Source organism: Struthio camelus, chromosome 2 (assembly GCF_040807025.1).
Source record: "Struthio camelus isolate bStrCam1 chromosome 2, bStrCam1.hap1, whole genome shotgun sequence".
Taxonomy (NCBI): domain Eukaryota; kingdom Metazoa; phylum Chordata; class Aves; order Struthioniformes; family Struthionidae; genus Struthio; species Struthio camelus.
In genome coordinates, this window is record NC_090943.1 from 6,869,743 (window position 1) to 6,886,746 (window position 17,004).

At 41.9% G+C, this 17,004-nt stretch overlaps 2 protein-coding genes across 3 annotated transcripts in view; one reads left to right on the forward strand and one right to left on the reverse strand.

Moving 5' to 3' along the window:
- Nucleotides 1–662, reverse strand: part of TTC21A (tetratricopeptide repeat domain 21A) — a 42,797-nt gene extending 42,135 nt beyond the window's left edge. The window contains exon 1 of the mRNA XM_068934175.1: nt 503–662. Within this exon, the coding sequence (XP_068790276.1) occupies nt 503–574 (72 nt within the window). The 5' untranslated portion in view covers nt 575–662. The remainder of the gene's footprint in view (nt 1–502) is intronic.
- Nucleotides 663–720: 58 nt separating this feature from the next.
- Nucleotides 721–12,862, forward strand: GORASP1 (golgi reassembly stacking protein 1). Of its 2 annotated transcripts, none has more exons than XM_068934173.1 (9): nt 721–993; nt 4,675–4,755; nt 5,818–6,021; nt 7,165–7,251; nt 7,625–7,755; nt 8,358–8,502; nt 9,160–9,304; nt 9,691–9,840; nt 10,560–12,862. In XM_068934173.1, exons 1-9 carry the CDS (start codon nt 931–933, stop codon nt 10,832–10,834), a joined length of 1,281 nt encoding a protein of 426 aa, XP_068790274.1. In that variant the 5' UTR covers nt 721–930; the 3' UTR covers nt 10,835–12,862. The 2 variants fall into 2 exon arrangements, with proteins under 2 accessions (XP_068790274.1, XP_068790275.1); XM_068934174.1 differs by lacking the exon at nt 721–993 and adding an exon at nt 1,078–1,430.
- The last annotated feature ends 4,142 nt before the right edge of the window (nt 12,863–17,004 follow it).

Genomic DNA, 17,004 nt, shown 5'->3' on the forward strand with positions numbered 1-17,004 from the left:
CTAGCGCTCCCCCTTGAAAACCTCCCCAGGATTCAGAAACTAGAAAAAGTAGTAGCCCAAGTACAGTGGGGCGGAGGCTGGCGAAGGACGACTGTGCTAGTACAGACACTTCAAGACCCCACTTTACCCACCCGACTAGGATCACGGCTCCCACACAAAGGACGTTCAGAGCTGCTTCCCTGAAGATCAGGGGGAACGCGAGGGACCACCGCACTGCCTCCCAAAACGCAGGGGCAGCCCTGCGAAGCAGATATCAGAGCTCAGGAAGCCCCCCGCTCCGTATTTGAGCCTTCCTTCCTTCCCGGGCCACTCGGGGTTGGGTCACCGCGGAGTGAGGCGAGAGCTGGCCTCTTCCCCGCTCCGAGGAGCAAAGGGGAGCCCCAGCCCTCCTCAAGCCTTTCACAGCCCCTCTACGGCTCAACCAAGTCCTGACAAGACTCAAGAGGCGCCCGCCTGCCTCTCCCCGGAAACAGCGTCTGTCAGTCCCTTCCTCTCCGCTCACCATGACCCTCCCCGCAGCCGCTCGGCCGTTTCCCGCTGTGCGTCCCAGCGGCTGGGAGGCGGGGGCGGCCATGGCGGCAGCGCCTCACGGCCCGCGACTCTCCCGCGCCCCCCTGCCGACCGTTGGGCGCCCCAACGGCTTCCGCGCGCGCGTCCCGAGCAACGGCTCGCCCCCGCCCCCGTCGCTAAGGGCGTCACGCGCCCGCATAGGCTGGTAGCCGCAGCCAGGCAGCCAAGCGGCACATCCACCTCTCCGCTCCGTGCGCCGAGGCGGGCGCGTCGCTCGGTGCTCGCTTGCTTAGGCCTGCGGCAGCGGAGGGATCCGGGTTGGGGGTGGGGGGTGCTCGTTGCCGCCTGACCCGTCGCGGGGACCGGTCGGGTCGGGTCGGGTCGGGTCCGGCCGGGCCTCCCGGCGCCGCGCTGCTGGGCATGGGGCTGGGCTCGAGCTCCGAGGTCCCCGACGGCGGCGCCGAGGGCTTCCACGTCCACGGGGTGAGGCGGCTGCCGGCGGATCTGGGGGGGGGGGGACTTCACCGGGCCCCGGGCGGCTTGGGGGCGGGCGGCGGTGAGGGGAGGGAGGGAGGGAGGTGGCGGCGGCGGCTTCGCGAGGCCGCGCGGGCGGGTCGGGTCCCTCTTTCCTTCGGGGCCCGCGGTGGCTCGGGCAGGCCGAGCCCCTCGCCCGGGACGAGGCAGGACGCCCGGCTCGGGGCCGCCGGGCCTGCCCGCCCCGGCCGCCCTCGCGGCTCGCACCTGCTCGTTGCCTGCAGCCGGCTGCCACGATGGCAGGGGAGGAGCGGCCGGGCTGCCCGAGGCCGGCAGGCAGCCGCGTACCGCCGCCGGCTGCGTTCACCGGGCTGCGGTGTCTTGGCTCTCGGACAGCCAACAGGAGCTTTTGTGCCCCTTTTTGAAAGTCTTCAAGTAGTTCAAAGGTATCCTTACCCTTCTTTTTCCTCCCCCTGCCCCCCTCCCCCCCACCAAATTCCTTGGACTTGAAGCTTTGACTTATTTTTCTCTGGAAAATATGCTGGCTGGGGATTAATTCCTGCTCCAGCCAGTGTTTTCCTGAGAGGCTTCTTTTCACAGTTGTTGCATGGAGATGCAAACTTGGCATATCTCATCTCTCTGTACACGTGTTGGTTTAAACATGTGTCTTGTAGCTTAGAAGATAAGTAGAGGTATTGCTGATAAGTTACAGTTATTACATAAATCACCTTGTCGTTTATTTGGTTGTTTTCTTCTCTGAAACGCGAATGGGAATGTTGCCATATGCTGCTTTCTGATTCATCAGCAGTTCATATTTCTCAACATCACAAAATCACAAAATAGCTGGGGTTGGAAGGGACCTCCGGAGATCAGCTGGTCTGACCCCCATTCCTCGAGAAGGCTACCTAAGACCACGTCCAGGCAGGTTTTGAATGTCTCTGAGGATGGAGACTTCACAACCTCTTTGTGCAAACCGTTCCCCAGTTCAACCCCCCTTTCACAGTGAAAACGTGTATTCTTATGTGGAATATTCGGTATTTCAATTTGTGTGTATTGCTCCCTGTCATTGTGGGCATCACTGCAAAGAGTCTCGCTCCATCTTCTTCATACCTTCTCATAAGATACTTATAAGCACTGATAAGATGCCCCCAAGCCTTTTCTTCTCCAGGCGAAACAGTCCCAGCTCTCTCAGCTTCTCCTTGTAAGACAGATGCTCCAGTCCCTTAATGATCTTTGGGGCCCTTTACTGGGCTCGCTCCAGTATATACACATCTTTCTTGTACTGCGGAGCCCAGCACTGGACTCCGCAGCCCAGCACTGGCCACTCTAGGTGTGGCCTTGCCAATGCTGAGTAGAGGGGAAGGATCACACCCTTTGACCTGCCGGCACTGCTTTTCCTAATGCAGCCCTGGATATCGCTGATGGCCTTTGCCACAAGGGCACGTTGCTGGCTCGTGGTCAACTTGTCCAATAGGACTCCCAGGTCCTTCTCTGCAAAGCTACTCTACTACAGGTCAGCCCACAGTCTGTGCTGGTGCATGGGGTTGTTCCTTCCCTGTGCTGAACTTCAAGAGGTTCCTCTCTGTCCATCTCTGTGCAGGTCCCTTTGAATGGCAGCATAAGCATCTGGTGTGTCAGCCACTACTCTCAGTTTTGTATCATCAGCAAACCTGCTAAGGGTGCACTCATCTCATCACCCAAGTTATGAATGGAGAGGCTGAACAGTATTGACCCCTGGGGGGCACCACTAGTGACTGGCCTCCTGCTGGGCTTTGTGCCCCTGATCACAGCCCTTTGAGCCTAGCAGGTTAGCTAGTTTTCAGTCCAGCTCATTCACTGCTTATCCAGCCCACACTTCCTCGGCTTGCCTACAAGGATGTTACGGGAGACAGGGTCAAAAAGCTTACTAACCTCAGCAACATCCACTGCTTTCCCCTGATTCAGTCAGATGTGTTAAGGCTACTCTCAAGCCAGTAGTATTTAGGGTACCAGTATTCTTATGTAGTCTGCTTCATCTGTCCCCTCAACCGAGTTATTCAATCAGGAGAATCCATAGGTCATGAAACACTTCCTTCTTTTATGCTAAGTGTAACATACTGCTTAGCTGTCTGTACTGGAAGGTGATTGAAGATTTTTGTGACCTACGGTATACAGGAAATAAAGTCAGTTTTTTCTCCAGGGAACGCATGCAACAAAACTTTTAATATGGTGTCATTCTGACACTGAATACTGCAGTTCTTTGCTGCTGGCAACTTCATGTGGAAACATAGGCATTTATATACTTCCCGAATAAATCTCCTGAACTGTATAAACTATTGCCCACAGTAATTTTTATTCATTTCTTTTTGTGTATGTTTTAATCCTTGAGTTTGTGTTCCATGACAGTTTCATTGCAAGGCTTCTTGCACTTGATTTAGAACTGGAACAGTTCTTTATACTTAAAATATTTTAGCTTTAGGTTGATTCAGCATAAACTGGCTGCTTGCCATTGCTGCAGTTTAGGGCTGTCGTGAAAGTTACTCGTTCCTGTTCAAATTGTGGCAAACAGTCGTATGTCTTGACTATTTAATAATAAAGCATGGATTTCTGCTTCATAAACTTCTGCTAATACTTTAGGCAGGTTTTTTTTTTTTTTTTTAACTCACACAGGCAGTTTTGCCGCAAAAGCTCTAATATAGGTGCAGCTTTACTTAAAAAAGAAAGGATTATAATGATATTTTACTTTGTTACCAGACTGCTATAAGGTATGTATAACTCTCAGGGAATGGTGGCCTTTGCTAGCCATGAACTTCTTAGTTTAGATGATCTCTACATTGCAGCTTAGTGTTCAAGGTATGGAATAGCTTTCAGGCCTCAAGTATGTTACAGGTTGTGGGCTGTACTGTTGAATTTGCAGTAAAGTCGTAGTAAAGTCACAACCAATGCAAATTGTTAGCATGTTTGCAATGGTTCTGTTAATATTATGTTGCTTTGTTAGCATACTTCTAAGTGGATACACTCTCATATACACTGTATATATCCAGTTCTACCTAATTTTTATATTATTATTTTTTTCTCAGTGTGAACTAGATTTTAATAGGTATTCTCTGTATTTGTATTGCATCCGCTTTGTGATAACTTCTTTGTTTTGAAATTGAGACACTGTGACTCTTATGGGAGGCTTTTCTTACAAAACTTCTCTAAGTTAGGCAATCTCATCTTTTTGACCAGTACTTGTAGATAGCCATGCATTTGTAGCATACTCACTTTGGGTTTTCCTGCTCTACTGGGCCGTGCATTATAGGAATGTGTGCTTATGGAAAATTGAATGGCTGTGGTGTAATCAGGGACTTTTAATGTGCTCAAGCAATTAGTGGCATGTAAGAAAATCCTGAACCAACTCTTTGCAAACTAAGCTCTTCTCCCTGGTGCTCAGTATTTAATAATTCCATGCTGTGCACTCTGCATCACAATACTTGTTTCTTGTACAGTAGTTCAGAAACTGTCTTATGCAGCTAAATTTGGACACCTGTTCTTAGTACCACTATAAAAATGAAATCACAAAGCTGGACCGCTTGCCAAGATCTCTTATTTGATATCTCACTCTAGTTCAACTCAAAAGTAACTGCTGAATCAAGTGTAAAGATTAATACTGTTGCTTAATGTAACCACAGATTAATGTTCAATCAAACTAAAATGTACACTTTGCAGGTTCAAGAAAACTCCCCAGCCCAACAAGGAGGATTGGAACCTTTCTTTGATTTCATTATTGCGATAGGACACACTAGGCTTGTAAGTCTCAAATAATTTTTTTTCCTGAATAAAGTACAGTACTGTACTGATGAAAGGTGGAAGATAAAGCTGTTGCAGTAGAGAAAGCTTATCATATTGTATGTTGCATGTGGTGTTAAAAATAATATAAAATTTACTGATGTTTAAAATCCTCTCTGATTGTCTGGATTCACATCTGAGCAAAAGATTTATCTGTCTGTAGTCACCCTAACTTTCTAGCAGACAGACTTAGCATTCATAATATTATTCATTCATGCATACTTCCTGCCACAAGGTGAATATTCAAATGATGAGTCAGTTGTAAGAGTTCAAAATTTGTTTAAACACTTGTTTCAACACTTGATAAAACAAAAAAAAAATCATTAACAAGGGGAAGGGTGCCACGTGGTATTGCTTGCTTATACTTCAAGGCGAGGAACATAGTTCCTGCATGGTGAGTTATGAAAGAAGAGAGTTGAGTAAATTTTAACACACTTTTTGTTTAAAAGGTTCACAACTTTGACTGTATGCCTCATCCTACTTATATACAAGCTGACTTCATTAGTTTTGCCTTGCTTTTATTAGTGTGCATGCCTGTCTGCAAACGATCATTATAATGGTAGATTCCAGTGGAGGATTAGTCAATCTAGGCTAATACCTTGCAGAAATAATGATAGTTCTCTAAAGTGCTCCCAAATATTTAGTCTTTTCACAGTCAAATTGCAGTGACTCTAAGTGATTGAGTAAGGAAAAGGATCAGAGGCGTGAAATGAAATGTTGTTGCTTATTGTTACTACTAGTTAGTTGAGATCTAATATTGCTAATTTGACAGTAATTATAAAGAATGGCAGAATATGTGATGAAAGTGAACAACAGAGATTCCTAACACAAAAGGACATGGGCTGACACTGTGGGCTTTTTTTAACTCAAAGTTGAACTGTTGGGACTGTAGAAGGCAGAACCTAAACTTTTGACTGTTATTGGTTCTTAGTTCAGCCTCTTTGACACTTGAAATCTTTGTGTTACAGCTGCAAGTGCAACTGGAAATTATGTTAACGATATACCTCTTTCTGTGCTCTGTAGAATAAAGAAAACAATATGCTGAAAGATCTGCTGAAGGCAAATGCTGAAAAACCAGTGAAGCTGGAGGTTTATAACATCAAAACGATGAAAATAAGAGAAGTGGAGGTGATCCCCAGTAACATGTGGGGAGGGCAAGGTCTTCTTGGTGCCAGCGTGAGGTTCTGCAGTTTCCAGGGAGCCAATGAACATGTGTGGCATGTTTTGGTGAGACGTAATTCTTTGCTTGTCCAGCAAGTTGCCGAGCTAGGAACAGAATGTAAATTATTATATCAGGACTTCTCCAAGATGTTAACATATGTTTTAAATTGTTAGGGTCTATCCTGGGAGGAGAGTAAATGTCAAAAAGGTCTTTTAGTACTCAAAACTGAACCTTTTTCTTTCTTTCTTTTTTTTTTTTTTAAAACAATTACTATATCTTTTCTTCCTTTTCCAACAGATGAAATGTGCCACTTAGCACTCCAAGGATGTGTTAATTCATAATTTGAGATATTCTAGGAATGTTTTCATAAGGATCTGTGGATAAAAGTCTGGGATTCTCTCACTATATTTAGCAAAAAATGTTTAAAACAATTTTCTTTGGAAGAAAAAACCACGAAGATGGTGAACTCTCGGTGGCTGGTTTGTGTTGATACGCTATGGTTTTAAAATGTAATGTTTTGGGAATAACTTATGTAAAAGTATATGCTACTGAAATCACATACAAGAAGAAACACTCTTTCTTGAAAGTTTGTCTAAACCATTTGAATAGGGACAAGTAGCGGGTGACTGTTAGTGCTGCTCTGTAAGTGGATGCTTGCAGCTTATTTATCCCTGTTTGTGCACGGCAGGAAGAGGTGTGGGTTTTTTGTTTGTTCGTTTGTTTGTTTTTTGTCTTTTCTTATACTGAAGAATCAATGGCAAATGCGAAAAGCCTTCTGGCTCAATTGGTGTCTGTACGTTTTCTAAACTTCATCAAAGTAATGTTAATATAAAAGATTTCTTTCAAATGTAATTTGAATGTTCTTGTGGAGGGAGAGCTGAAAGACTGTAACAGCCTAGGAAAGGCTGACATAGCGTAATCTTTTGTTCTATTTTTGGTTGTTTAAATAAATGCAGCTTCCTGAGGTCTTCAGAAGTATCTTTGAATTGGTAGTGTCTTGATCAGATTTTTATTTTTTATTATTATTCATGTTTCTTGTAAGATGTTACCCCTACATATACACTGTTCAGAGGTTTCTTTTTTTTTTTTTTTAATCCCATAAGCAAAACGGTCTTTCCTTCTATAATTTTTGAAGTTAATGTTCCTTTTTGATCTTTGTGTATCTTATTGAGCAGTGACTTCAGATGACATATGTCATTCTTTCACAGGATGTTGAACCTGCATCTCCTGCAGCCTTAGCTGGTTTGCAGCCATACACTGACTACATAGTTGGATCTGATCAGATTCTTCAGGAGGTAGGGCACGTGTTCCTTTAAGTAGCAATGTTCTTCATGCCTGCGAAGTGTACGTCGTTGTTGTTGTTGTTTTTTAACCTAATGGTGTGCACAACAGATGTATGTGGATAGTCTTTTGGGAGGTTGATGTTTATGGTGGACACTTCAGGACAGAGGTAAATATTACTTTTTTTTTTTTTTAATCTGTCCGTAAAATAAGTTGCCCTTAAAGATGAAAATACACTAGTGATTTTTGGTCCTTCTTTGGATTTTTAACATTGATCGCTTAATCTCATTTTGAAGTAAATAACTGCCTAAAATGTTAATTTAGTTCCAACCCTTTGTCTTACAGATTTGAGTTGAATAACTCTATTTTTTTTTTTTTTTTACTTAGTCAGAGGATTTCTTTTCATTGATTGAATCCCATGAGGGGAAGCCACTGAAGCTGATGGTTTATAACACTGAAGCAGACTCCATTCGAGAGGTAGTTGTGACTCCCAATGGAGCTTGGGGTGGAGAAGGAAGGTACTGATCTGCAGTCAGTCGCTGACTGATGACAGGTTATACACTCACTGTAAATGAACTCCTATTAAGAGTACTATTTATAGCTATTTATATGTAGAGTATTAATTATAGCTTTTTATTTTCAAGTTAAGCCTTGTTTTCTGATACTTATCACATAAAACTGCTCTTCTTTCAATTAAAAAAAAAGTAGCTGAGCATTATGAAGGTATGGTCTGGATCTAATCCTGTTTGAGTTGAAACCAATGGCAAAACTTGTGTTGACTTTCCTGGTTGACTGGTAGCAGATTTACTAGCTATATTCTCACAGTCAAGCATTCAGTAAAGCGAGAAACAAATCCAGATCAAGTCAGAGTGTAGACGTGTATATATTTTTTAAGACTATTGGAAATGAGTCAACTGAAAGCTGAGCTATGCATACCCAAGTGTCAACTGTAGTGTTGCTCGAGTATCATAACTGAAATGATTCTTGCAGATAGGTTTTTCTTGTTATAGATTAAGTACTCTAAAATTCTATTAGCTTTTTTTTTAAAGAGTCAAAATTTAAAACACTTAACTAGCTTTGATAAAAACACCTTTTTCAAGTCTTGTTCTACTTGGTGCAGTTTAGGATGTGGTATTGGATATGGCTATTTGCACAGAATTCCAACACAGTCTATAATATCGAAGAAAAAGCCAGAAAGCAAACCACCTTCACCCTTATCATCAGAAGCCAGAACTCCTGTAGCACCTACTAACGGTTACACAGAGGTATGTAAGAAAAATTTCTTTCTGATGAGTCCTCTGGAGTTTTATCAAAATTTTATCCTTGTTAGAACATTCACAAAACAGTATGTTTGAGTACAGCATGCAATTTTGCTCGAATGAAATTGAGTTAGGTGAAGGGCAAGTGAGAACTGATCTTGCTGAGCAGATGACAGCAAGGATAGCATGAGAAAGAGAGAGATTCCTTTTTGCTGAGCTGTGCCCTTTATTTTTTCAAACTTGCAAGTTGGATTCTTCCATGTTCTTCATTGTATTTGGGTGCAATTAGAGATATTCCAATTACTTTTTCATCTGGGTGGGCTGAAATAAATTTTTTTCCAAATACTTGTTCTAAAGACTTACATACTACAGCTGTATCAATAAATGAGAACCACATTAGAAGAATCCCCATGTTACTAGGGAAAAAAAATACATGTACAAGAATTTAGTATGGACTTTTCTTCTAAGAACATACAGGCTTGAAAGGGTACATTGGAGCCTGTCCTAATCAGTGACTTGATTATCGGTTTCAGCATCACAGATTATCTCTAAACTGGTACACTTGGAGACTGAAGTGGAATGCTTTCATAGGAAGATCTTCTCCAGATGAAATTTTTACTATAAACAAAAAAACTGCTTTTCTTCTTTATTGTGTTCCTCCAGACTCCATTATTGGCACCTGCTTCTCAGATTGATAGCTCTGAAACAGTTACGAGCTTTGATCAGTCCACAGATCAAGAGATGAGTGGCTATTCACCAGAAAGCTCACTTTCTCCTCCTCCCCCTGTCCAGAGAGTTATGGATCCAGGTATGTGTGCGCGTGGTGTTGTTCTTTTGTTGTTGTTTGTTCCTCCTCTCCCCCCTGCAACTTCTGAGAGGACATCTAAGTAAGTAAAGTCTTAAACAAGTTTGAGACTTAAACACAGAACTGTGAGCCTTGATGTTTCTGTTGTAATTTTTGACTACGCTGGATTTCAGAGCTATAGAATTTTGATGCTGTGGGCCTGACTAAGGTTAATGAAATCTGTGGAAATCTTTCCACTGACTTCAGCAGATTTTTTTAGGTTATAATTTTATTTGCATTTTGTGGGGAGGGGACTTCACTGGCTTTTGTCTGGATATAACACATCTTGTTGAATCTATCATTTTCTACTGTACCTAAAGCAGTATTGCAGTGTTTGCTTTTTCCTTCAGGATTTCTAGACATGTCTGGTATTTCATTTCCTGAACTCACTGATTTAGCAAAAGTGTCTGACATGTCTGCCTCCTTCAACATGCCAGCAGCAGACACTTTAGGAGGCACTGAAAAGCTAATGTCTAACAGCGAAGCTACTGCTTATTTTGGTAAGTGTATTCAAGATTGCCACACCTCTGACCTAATCTCTAGAATGGTATCAGTTCATGCCCAATGAACAGTGTCATGCTTTTTGGAAATAAGCCAATTCAAAGAAACTTTCCTTTTAGCTGAAGAGTCAGGAAGGGGATTTGGCTAAAATGAGATGGGAGAAATAGATGAATTTAGTTGTAGAAACAGGCAAAAAATGAATAGGCATGTTTATATGGCTGTGGTATGTAGCTTATATTCTTTAACTGAAAATATTGATGATCCAAATTAAACCGAGTACATATTGCTACAATCAATGGCAATTTTTGTACTACAGGCTTGTTTTCACGTTTGAAAAAGTGAAAACAGAATTACAGTCTTACAGCAACTTTCCTATTTAGAAAGTAAAATCCTTCACCTAATGGATTGTTTCCTTTGAGAACGGGGGCCAGAGGGCTAAGAATTGTAACACTAAAGAAAACATCTGCAGCATAAGAATGAGGTAGACTGAATGGTTCATGATCTCTTAAAATTTACTGCACCTTCAGAGATTCTGCCTTTTAGGAGAAGGGAGGAAACGCAGCTTATGTATTTCATCAGGCAATGATGAGAGTTGTGGATTTGTGTTACGTGTCAAAGAGGTATTTCATTCAAGCTGAGGTTCTAGAAATATGGAAGCCAAAGCACTGTCTATCAGCGTGACAGGTTTTAATTTTTACAAACTATTTCCGTTTTGCAGAGAATCCTACAGCTTTGGACCCTGAAGAGTTAACCACATATCCTGAAGGCTCAGTTAAGCAGCCTGGGTTGGACCAGCTAATACCTTCAATTTCATCTTTGCCTTCTCTTGCTCTTCCTAATGAAATTTCTTCCAAAACACTAGGAACTGATCCAAATAACCAAGAAACAAAACTACTCCTAAACAGTATTGAGAGCTTATTATCCACTACTCCACTGAAACCTGATAATGAAAAAGCATGTGAACAGAAAGAGGAAGCTGCACATGATGAGTGAAAAGGACGTTTCTTCTGTTGCCAGACTGCCAGTATGCTGTAATGCTACAGCTTGGAATATTTTTCTGACCTCGTGAGAGAATTACAGCCATTTATTTTGTTAGTGTAGACAATATTATAAAAATATGCCAATTCATATGAAATACCTATCCTATTATCTTTTCCCAACATGGTTTGATGGTTTGATTTGTGTTCAGACTTCATTTGAATACTGTTCAAAATCAACAAATTATTCAGTTCTCTTAAGAGGAGAAATTAATGCAAAAACTGTTTGGGCACTAGTAAAGTTTCAACTTCTTAGATTAAAGTTGGGCTTACAATTGCTCTTCAATATATTTTCTGAAGGCATTCTGCCTGAACAGTGACATTTAATGATGACTGACTTTCCCAGTATTTGAAAAGAAAGTTATTTACAACTTTGATTTGCTGGAAAAATTTGCTAATGGTTCACCTCAGTTTGACCAGTCTTGTGACTTAAGGCCCTCCCCACCCCAAGATACCGTTATTCATACTTGCTACTCTGCAGACTGTTATTTTTCTTGCTTTAGTGTTTCTTTAACAGTTATTAACATCTTCTCTAAAACTATTTTTGCAAGAAAAGTAGTAGCTTACATTTTGAAATTGCAACATATAGATAGGACAAAATGGAGTGGGTGTGTTCTGTTACTCACTTTAGCTCTTCAATAGATTGTATGGTGGTCTCACAGTTTAAAAAAATCGAGGGAAGAATGCTGGTGGTTATCTGAAATTAAGTTTATTAAAGTAAAGATGATTCAAATCAATTCCATGTGAATTTAGGGTGATTAACCTTATAAATGGAGTTGAGCATGTCTTGGTTTCTTTTGTAAGAGAGGAATAGCTTTTATGGTTATGCTTTTCTATTTCCCAAATTAGTATTTTTATAAAAATCATTAAGGCACTGGAATAGAACACTGTGCAAGATATCTATTGCTTCTTACAGCTTTATTTTTTGTTTGCATTTGTCTTGAAATAGTTTCCACCCTTTGAACTCTGTGTTACGTGATTAGTAAGTAACATGTAACAATTTAAGAAACCTGAAGGTTTTTATACCCCTCAGGGCAGCAGTTTATCATGGAATTTTAAACTGGTTGGGAGTAACTTCACTATAGCTGATACAGCTACTCTGATGAAAACCCTCTGCAAACTAAGAGAATCAGGTGCAATGTTAGACGTGTTTTAAGCTATAACTTTGTATGTTTATTTGGCACAATACAGTGTCAAATTCCCCCCTCCTCTTCTCTCACCCCTGATGCTTCTCTGCATCATGCCCAATGGAGATTAGCGAACAGAATGACTGACTAGGCTAAAAATCTTGTAACAGCATGGGATGGGGAGCCTAGGTCACAAAGACTTGCCTGTGACAGCTCACCTTCAGCAAAATGGTGCAGATGAAGCCATAAAACAAGGGACAAGTCTTCAGATGATACACTGTGGAATAAAAACTTTTTTTTAAGATTTCTTAATCACTGCATTAGTCTTAAAGAGTGTTTTGACATAGCACACAGTAGCTTAGAACAGAATGGCCAAAATATTTTCTTCCTCCTTAAAAGAATGCAGTAAGCACTAAATACAGGTGTTAATTATTCAGGAATTAAGAGATTTGAAGTCTAGTCTGCCAAATGGTCTGTAATAGTTAACTTTTTGTTTTTTTTCCTCCCCTACACTGCTAGAATATATTTCCTCTTCTTCCCTTCCTCTAATGGACAGCTACATGTGTGAATAGCCAAAAATTAAGAAAAAGAATATGTAATTTAAGCTATCAGTAAGTTTTTGTTCAGTCTTGGAGCCTGCTGACTGAAGAGAACTAGGTGTTCTATGCTGGGGTTTTCTGTTTGCCTAGGACAGTTCTCTAGTACTACGCTTTTGTCAACGCTATGTTTTCAAGCTTGTGGCAGCTTACTTAACTGATGGCGTACCCAAGGAACCCTTTAGAAATTTCAAAGCAGAAAATGTCCAAACTCCGTAAATTTCAAATGTCACAGTAATAAACAGCTTAACATTTATGGTACTGTTGTCTAGCTTACTTCATGTTAATTGGATCTTGTTGGGGGGGGAAAAAATCAGTATATATTTATGAAGCCTTGATTACTTCTCACAATGTCCAAAGAAAAATTTAGCATGCAGATTTAGAGAACTGTATAGACCTTTAACCTCTAGCAGTAGAATGTTGTATTCATGTAATGTATGGCTGTACCACTTAAATGCTAAAAGAGGTTAAGGTGTAACATCAAGTTCCTTATCTCTAACAAGTTAGAGAGTACCTTCTGTGGTGGCTGAAGCTATGTTTGTTTTTTAGCACCTCCTTAGAGCTTTAAGAGCTAAACTGAAACAAGGTGGAGGAGAAGGGGAAAGCGTTCCTTTACTGGTGGGTACAGAGGTGACAGAACTGCTTATAAATTCTTCAGTTTCAGAATATAACCTAAAATAAGATTGCCAGAAGCTCCTGTGAGTGGAAGGTACCAAGTCTTATATTACAGAAAGGTGGATCCACTTGTCCTGTCGGCATGCCTGCTGCATTTCCTTCCTCCCGCTGCTACAAATGCAGACACCAGGAGTGTCACCCTGTCAGATGGAGACTGCATTTGTGATTATTTATTTCATTACTGCTGCTGCCTTAATTTGAGGAAATTCAGGAAGGGAATGAACAGAGGGAAGCCTGATACCAGATGATACAGCTGAAAGAAGAGAAACATACTGTCTAAGGCCTGTGAGGACAGGCCAGTTTTGGTGGGGCAGGGGGAGAGCAGCATTTTATGTTGATCAGAGATGAGCAGAATGACCTTGGAAGACAGCCATCTTTGAATGAGATGGCTTAAATTGTCTGCTTGTGTGTTGCAATATATTGCTTAAAAACCAAACAGCTACTGCTTCCAAATATCTAGGAGGGGGTTGAGTAGCATCCTGTTTGCTTATGTAAACTTTGGGAGCATCTATTAAACCTGACAGTGATCTTTCTTTTGCAAACCCTGGAAGAATTTTCTCAGCAGCACCAGAGCGATGGCAAAAAAGACAAAGTGACAATGTAGCCTGTGAATGTCCTACACTAATTTTACAGCTTGGATGCAGCACATGAGGAGTTAGATGCATTGCCTTGCATCTCAGTATGGCCAGACAGTATGATAACATCAATGGCCAAGCCTAGGGCAGCTCCTAGGAGCTGAAGCTACACTCAGACAAACCTCATGTCTTCATTTCCACTGAAACATGTCTTTGGTAAGCCTAATGAGCCAGAGCAGGTGGGTGGTAGGTGATGGGGTGCTCAGAGAGGCTGTAGAGCCTCCATCCTCAGAACTCTACTGGACATACATAGGTCTGAGCAACTTGATCCAACTTTGCTCCAAGCAGGGCTAATGTCAGAGGGCTAGACCAAACCCTCCCTCCCTTCCAAAGCTAATTACTCAATTCTAATACATAGAGAACTTGGTGTAGGAGTACAGTGTTCCACTGACCGATGGTCAGGGCTGACATAAAAAGCAACTGCCCCATCTCAGAGGGGTAGCATAACCCTGTACTAGGAACAGGGTTCCTAGTTGCCCTCAAAACATGATTTGGAAATAAGCATCCTGGAGATAAACGTGCAAACCTTTTATAACCAACGGTATCTGATGTTAAGGTAATTCCGTGGTGAATGAGGATGGTTAGTTTCTTTAAGGTGAACAGCTACTGGAAAGAGCTGTTGAAATACCAAATTCAGACAGGTGACTTTTCTCTTCCTCTTGAACTTCCCCAGCAGGCTTGCACAATTACTAAAATCTGCATCCATCTGCTGACAGACTAGACTACTCTATGTTTAGAAGCTGCTAATCCAAGGTGCCATACTTGACTGAACGTCTCTTTGGTGTAAGTGCTACAGTGGGAGAGGCTGCAACAGTGTGCACAGATCAAGACACTCAAGTGTGTACTGATGGGTTTGAATTATGCATTTCGAGCTACTTGGTGTTCAGAACTTAATCTTTTTTAGTAAGAAAGATTTCATACCTTTAAAAGCATGACTCTCATAGCACTAAGGACTACAGCACTAACACAGGAAGTATGAGACCTTGGCCAGGCAAGCACCCTCTGGGCTCCTGCCCTCTGGCCTCATGGAATTCAATAGAAACGGAGAGCGTCCCAGGGACAAGTCTTTAATACAGAATTCCTCTCACAACTCTCACCCCTCTCAACCTCCCCACTCCTGGGCAAGTTCTTCTCCTCCAGGCAAGAGCTCAAAAAGAGAGACCTAGCCACCACTGCTTGTGGCTGCTCTTAAGTGAAAGCAGCTATTAATTACTCATTGCATTTAATCTGACTGTGCTAATCTGGTATTTCCTGTGTATTGCCACTCATTCCTATACACACTCCCTCTTTGCTTTTGCCTTAAGCAAGTACTAATTTGCCTTGCTTCTGCAGCAAGGGAAATTTCAAAGCAGCTGTTTGGGTTAGGTTACATTTCTAAACTAAGTCAAGTAATTGAGCATATATACTCCGACAACATAGATGGCTGGAACAGCATCAAAATATCCCTGGAGACAGATTGGGCATGCCCAGGTCCAGACACTCGTAAGTACCTCTGATATTTGTATGAGGTCTGCACGATGTCTCTACAAAGTGACTTAGATCCTTTTAGACACAGACTGAAGAAACTACTTAGAGGAAAGACCTGACTACATAGCGAAGAAAACTATTTTAGTCAATCACTTTCTTAATATTTAAGTTTGCATATGCTGTTAACAGTTCTGTTATCTATTAGCTACCTGGATGGTAACTCCATCTGGCTCTGTTCATGAACCATCAGCACACCTACAGTTATAGATCCTGTGCTTAACTATTGATTTTGAAGTTCAAGAAACTCTTGGGGAGAAAGTCTGAATCAACTGGAACTTCTAGGAAAGAAAAATTAGTACCTAGGCATAGTGTTGAACTAGCTGAAGAGCAGTGTAACCAGACTCACGACATGAGGGCAGGTTTATGCCTTCACCTTTGGTTAACACATCCTCTCTCCTTTCCAGGCATCTCCAACTCACTTTGGCAAACTGACCTCTACAGCTTCCCTCTCTCCCTTGAGTTAGCAACTGTCAGAGCAACGTGTTGAATAGACTATCACACTTCAGCTTTCTGATTTGAAACATGTGAAGGTTCTTCTCTGAGCAGTTTTCCACACTACTTTTCTTAAGATTGGCTGAAGAGTTTAATGTCAGTGCCCCCAATACCCATCCCACAGAATATGAACAATCAAACTAATAAATCCCAAGTCACTTTATTGCCAGTTCTGGCAGTGACATAGAACCACATTATTCTCTTGCCCATGGCTTGTTTTGAGTAACTATTAGAAGCGTTAAGAAAGTAATTGCTAAACCCTTCAAGTACTTCTTCCCTTCCTAAAGGGATACTAGCACTTCCGCTGTAACTACTGAACCCAGCTCTTCTGTTTTAGGTATTACCCCTAAGAGAAACTCATCTGTCATTGGTAAATTAAATGTTTTTCTGGTTACAGAGTATGACACTAAATAAAAGATTTACAGGTCCTTTCCAACATGAAGTTGTAAATTAAGGAAACCTCTATAAATCAATGGCCTTTCCTCCAAATCTGACAAACAGGAACTCCACCTTCATTAATAAGGCTCCAATGAGCCGTGACTCCCTAGCTAACTCCCGAACAGTTGTGCTGAGACCTCATGAGTTCTTGCCTTCAAGACTCTTACAGAAAACAGAATTCCAGAGAAGATGACCCAAATTAAAAAGGAGCGGCAAAAAAAAATCCTTTTACTTGACATTCAGTCTAAGATGGATGCTGGCAGTATCTGGAAACACATCTGGTCACTGAATCACAGCACAAAACCGCTTCCTCTTCAGAGGAAACCCTGCTGAGTACCCAAAGAAAAGGCTTTGGGTGCTCTGCTCTGGCATTTTCAGCATCATGTAACCCAATCTTGGTTTCCCATTTTGTCTCTGACAGCGCTAAACTTTCACATTCAGAAAACTCGGTGTCAGCATGGGTTGAGTCACCAATTACTTATAGTAGGAGAGTCCTTTCTGATATTGTTGGTACGTTGGCAACGGCACAAAGTATTTTTGTAGTACAGAAGGAAGCACTGCCTAGGCAAACAGCTTTACTTGAGTACGTTCTCCCCTCAACAGGACCCCAAAGCTTGCAACTGAGGACCTGCATGC

Coding starts and splice junctions, on each gene's coding strand:
- GORASP1 (XM_068934173.1), top strand. CDS start 931: ATGGGGCTGGGCTCGAGCTCCGAGGTCCCCGACGGCGGCGCCGAGGGC. Junction 4,756..5,817: donor CGATAGGACACACTAGGCTT/GTAAGTCTCAAA, acceptor TGTGCTCTGTAG/AATAAAGAAAACAATATGCT. Junction 8,503..9,159: donor CTACTAACGGTTACACAGAG/GTATGTAAGAAA, acceptor GTGTTCCTCCAG/ACTCCATTATTGGCACCTGC.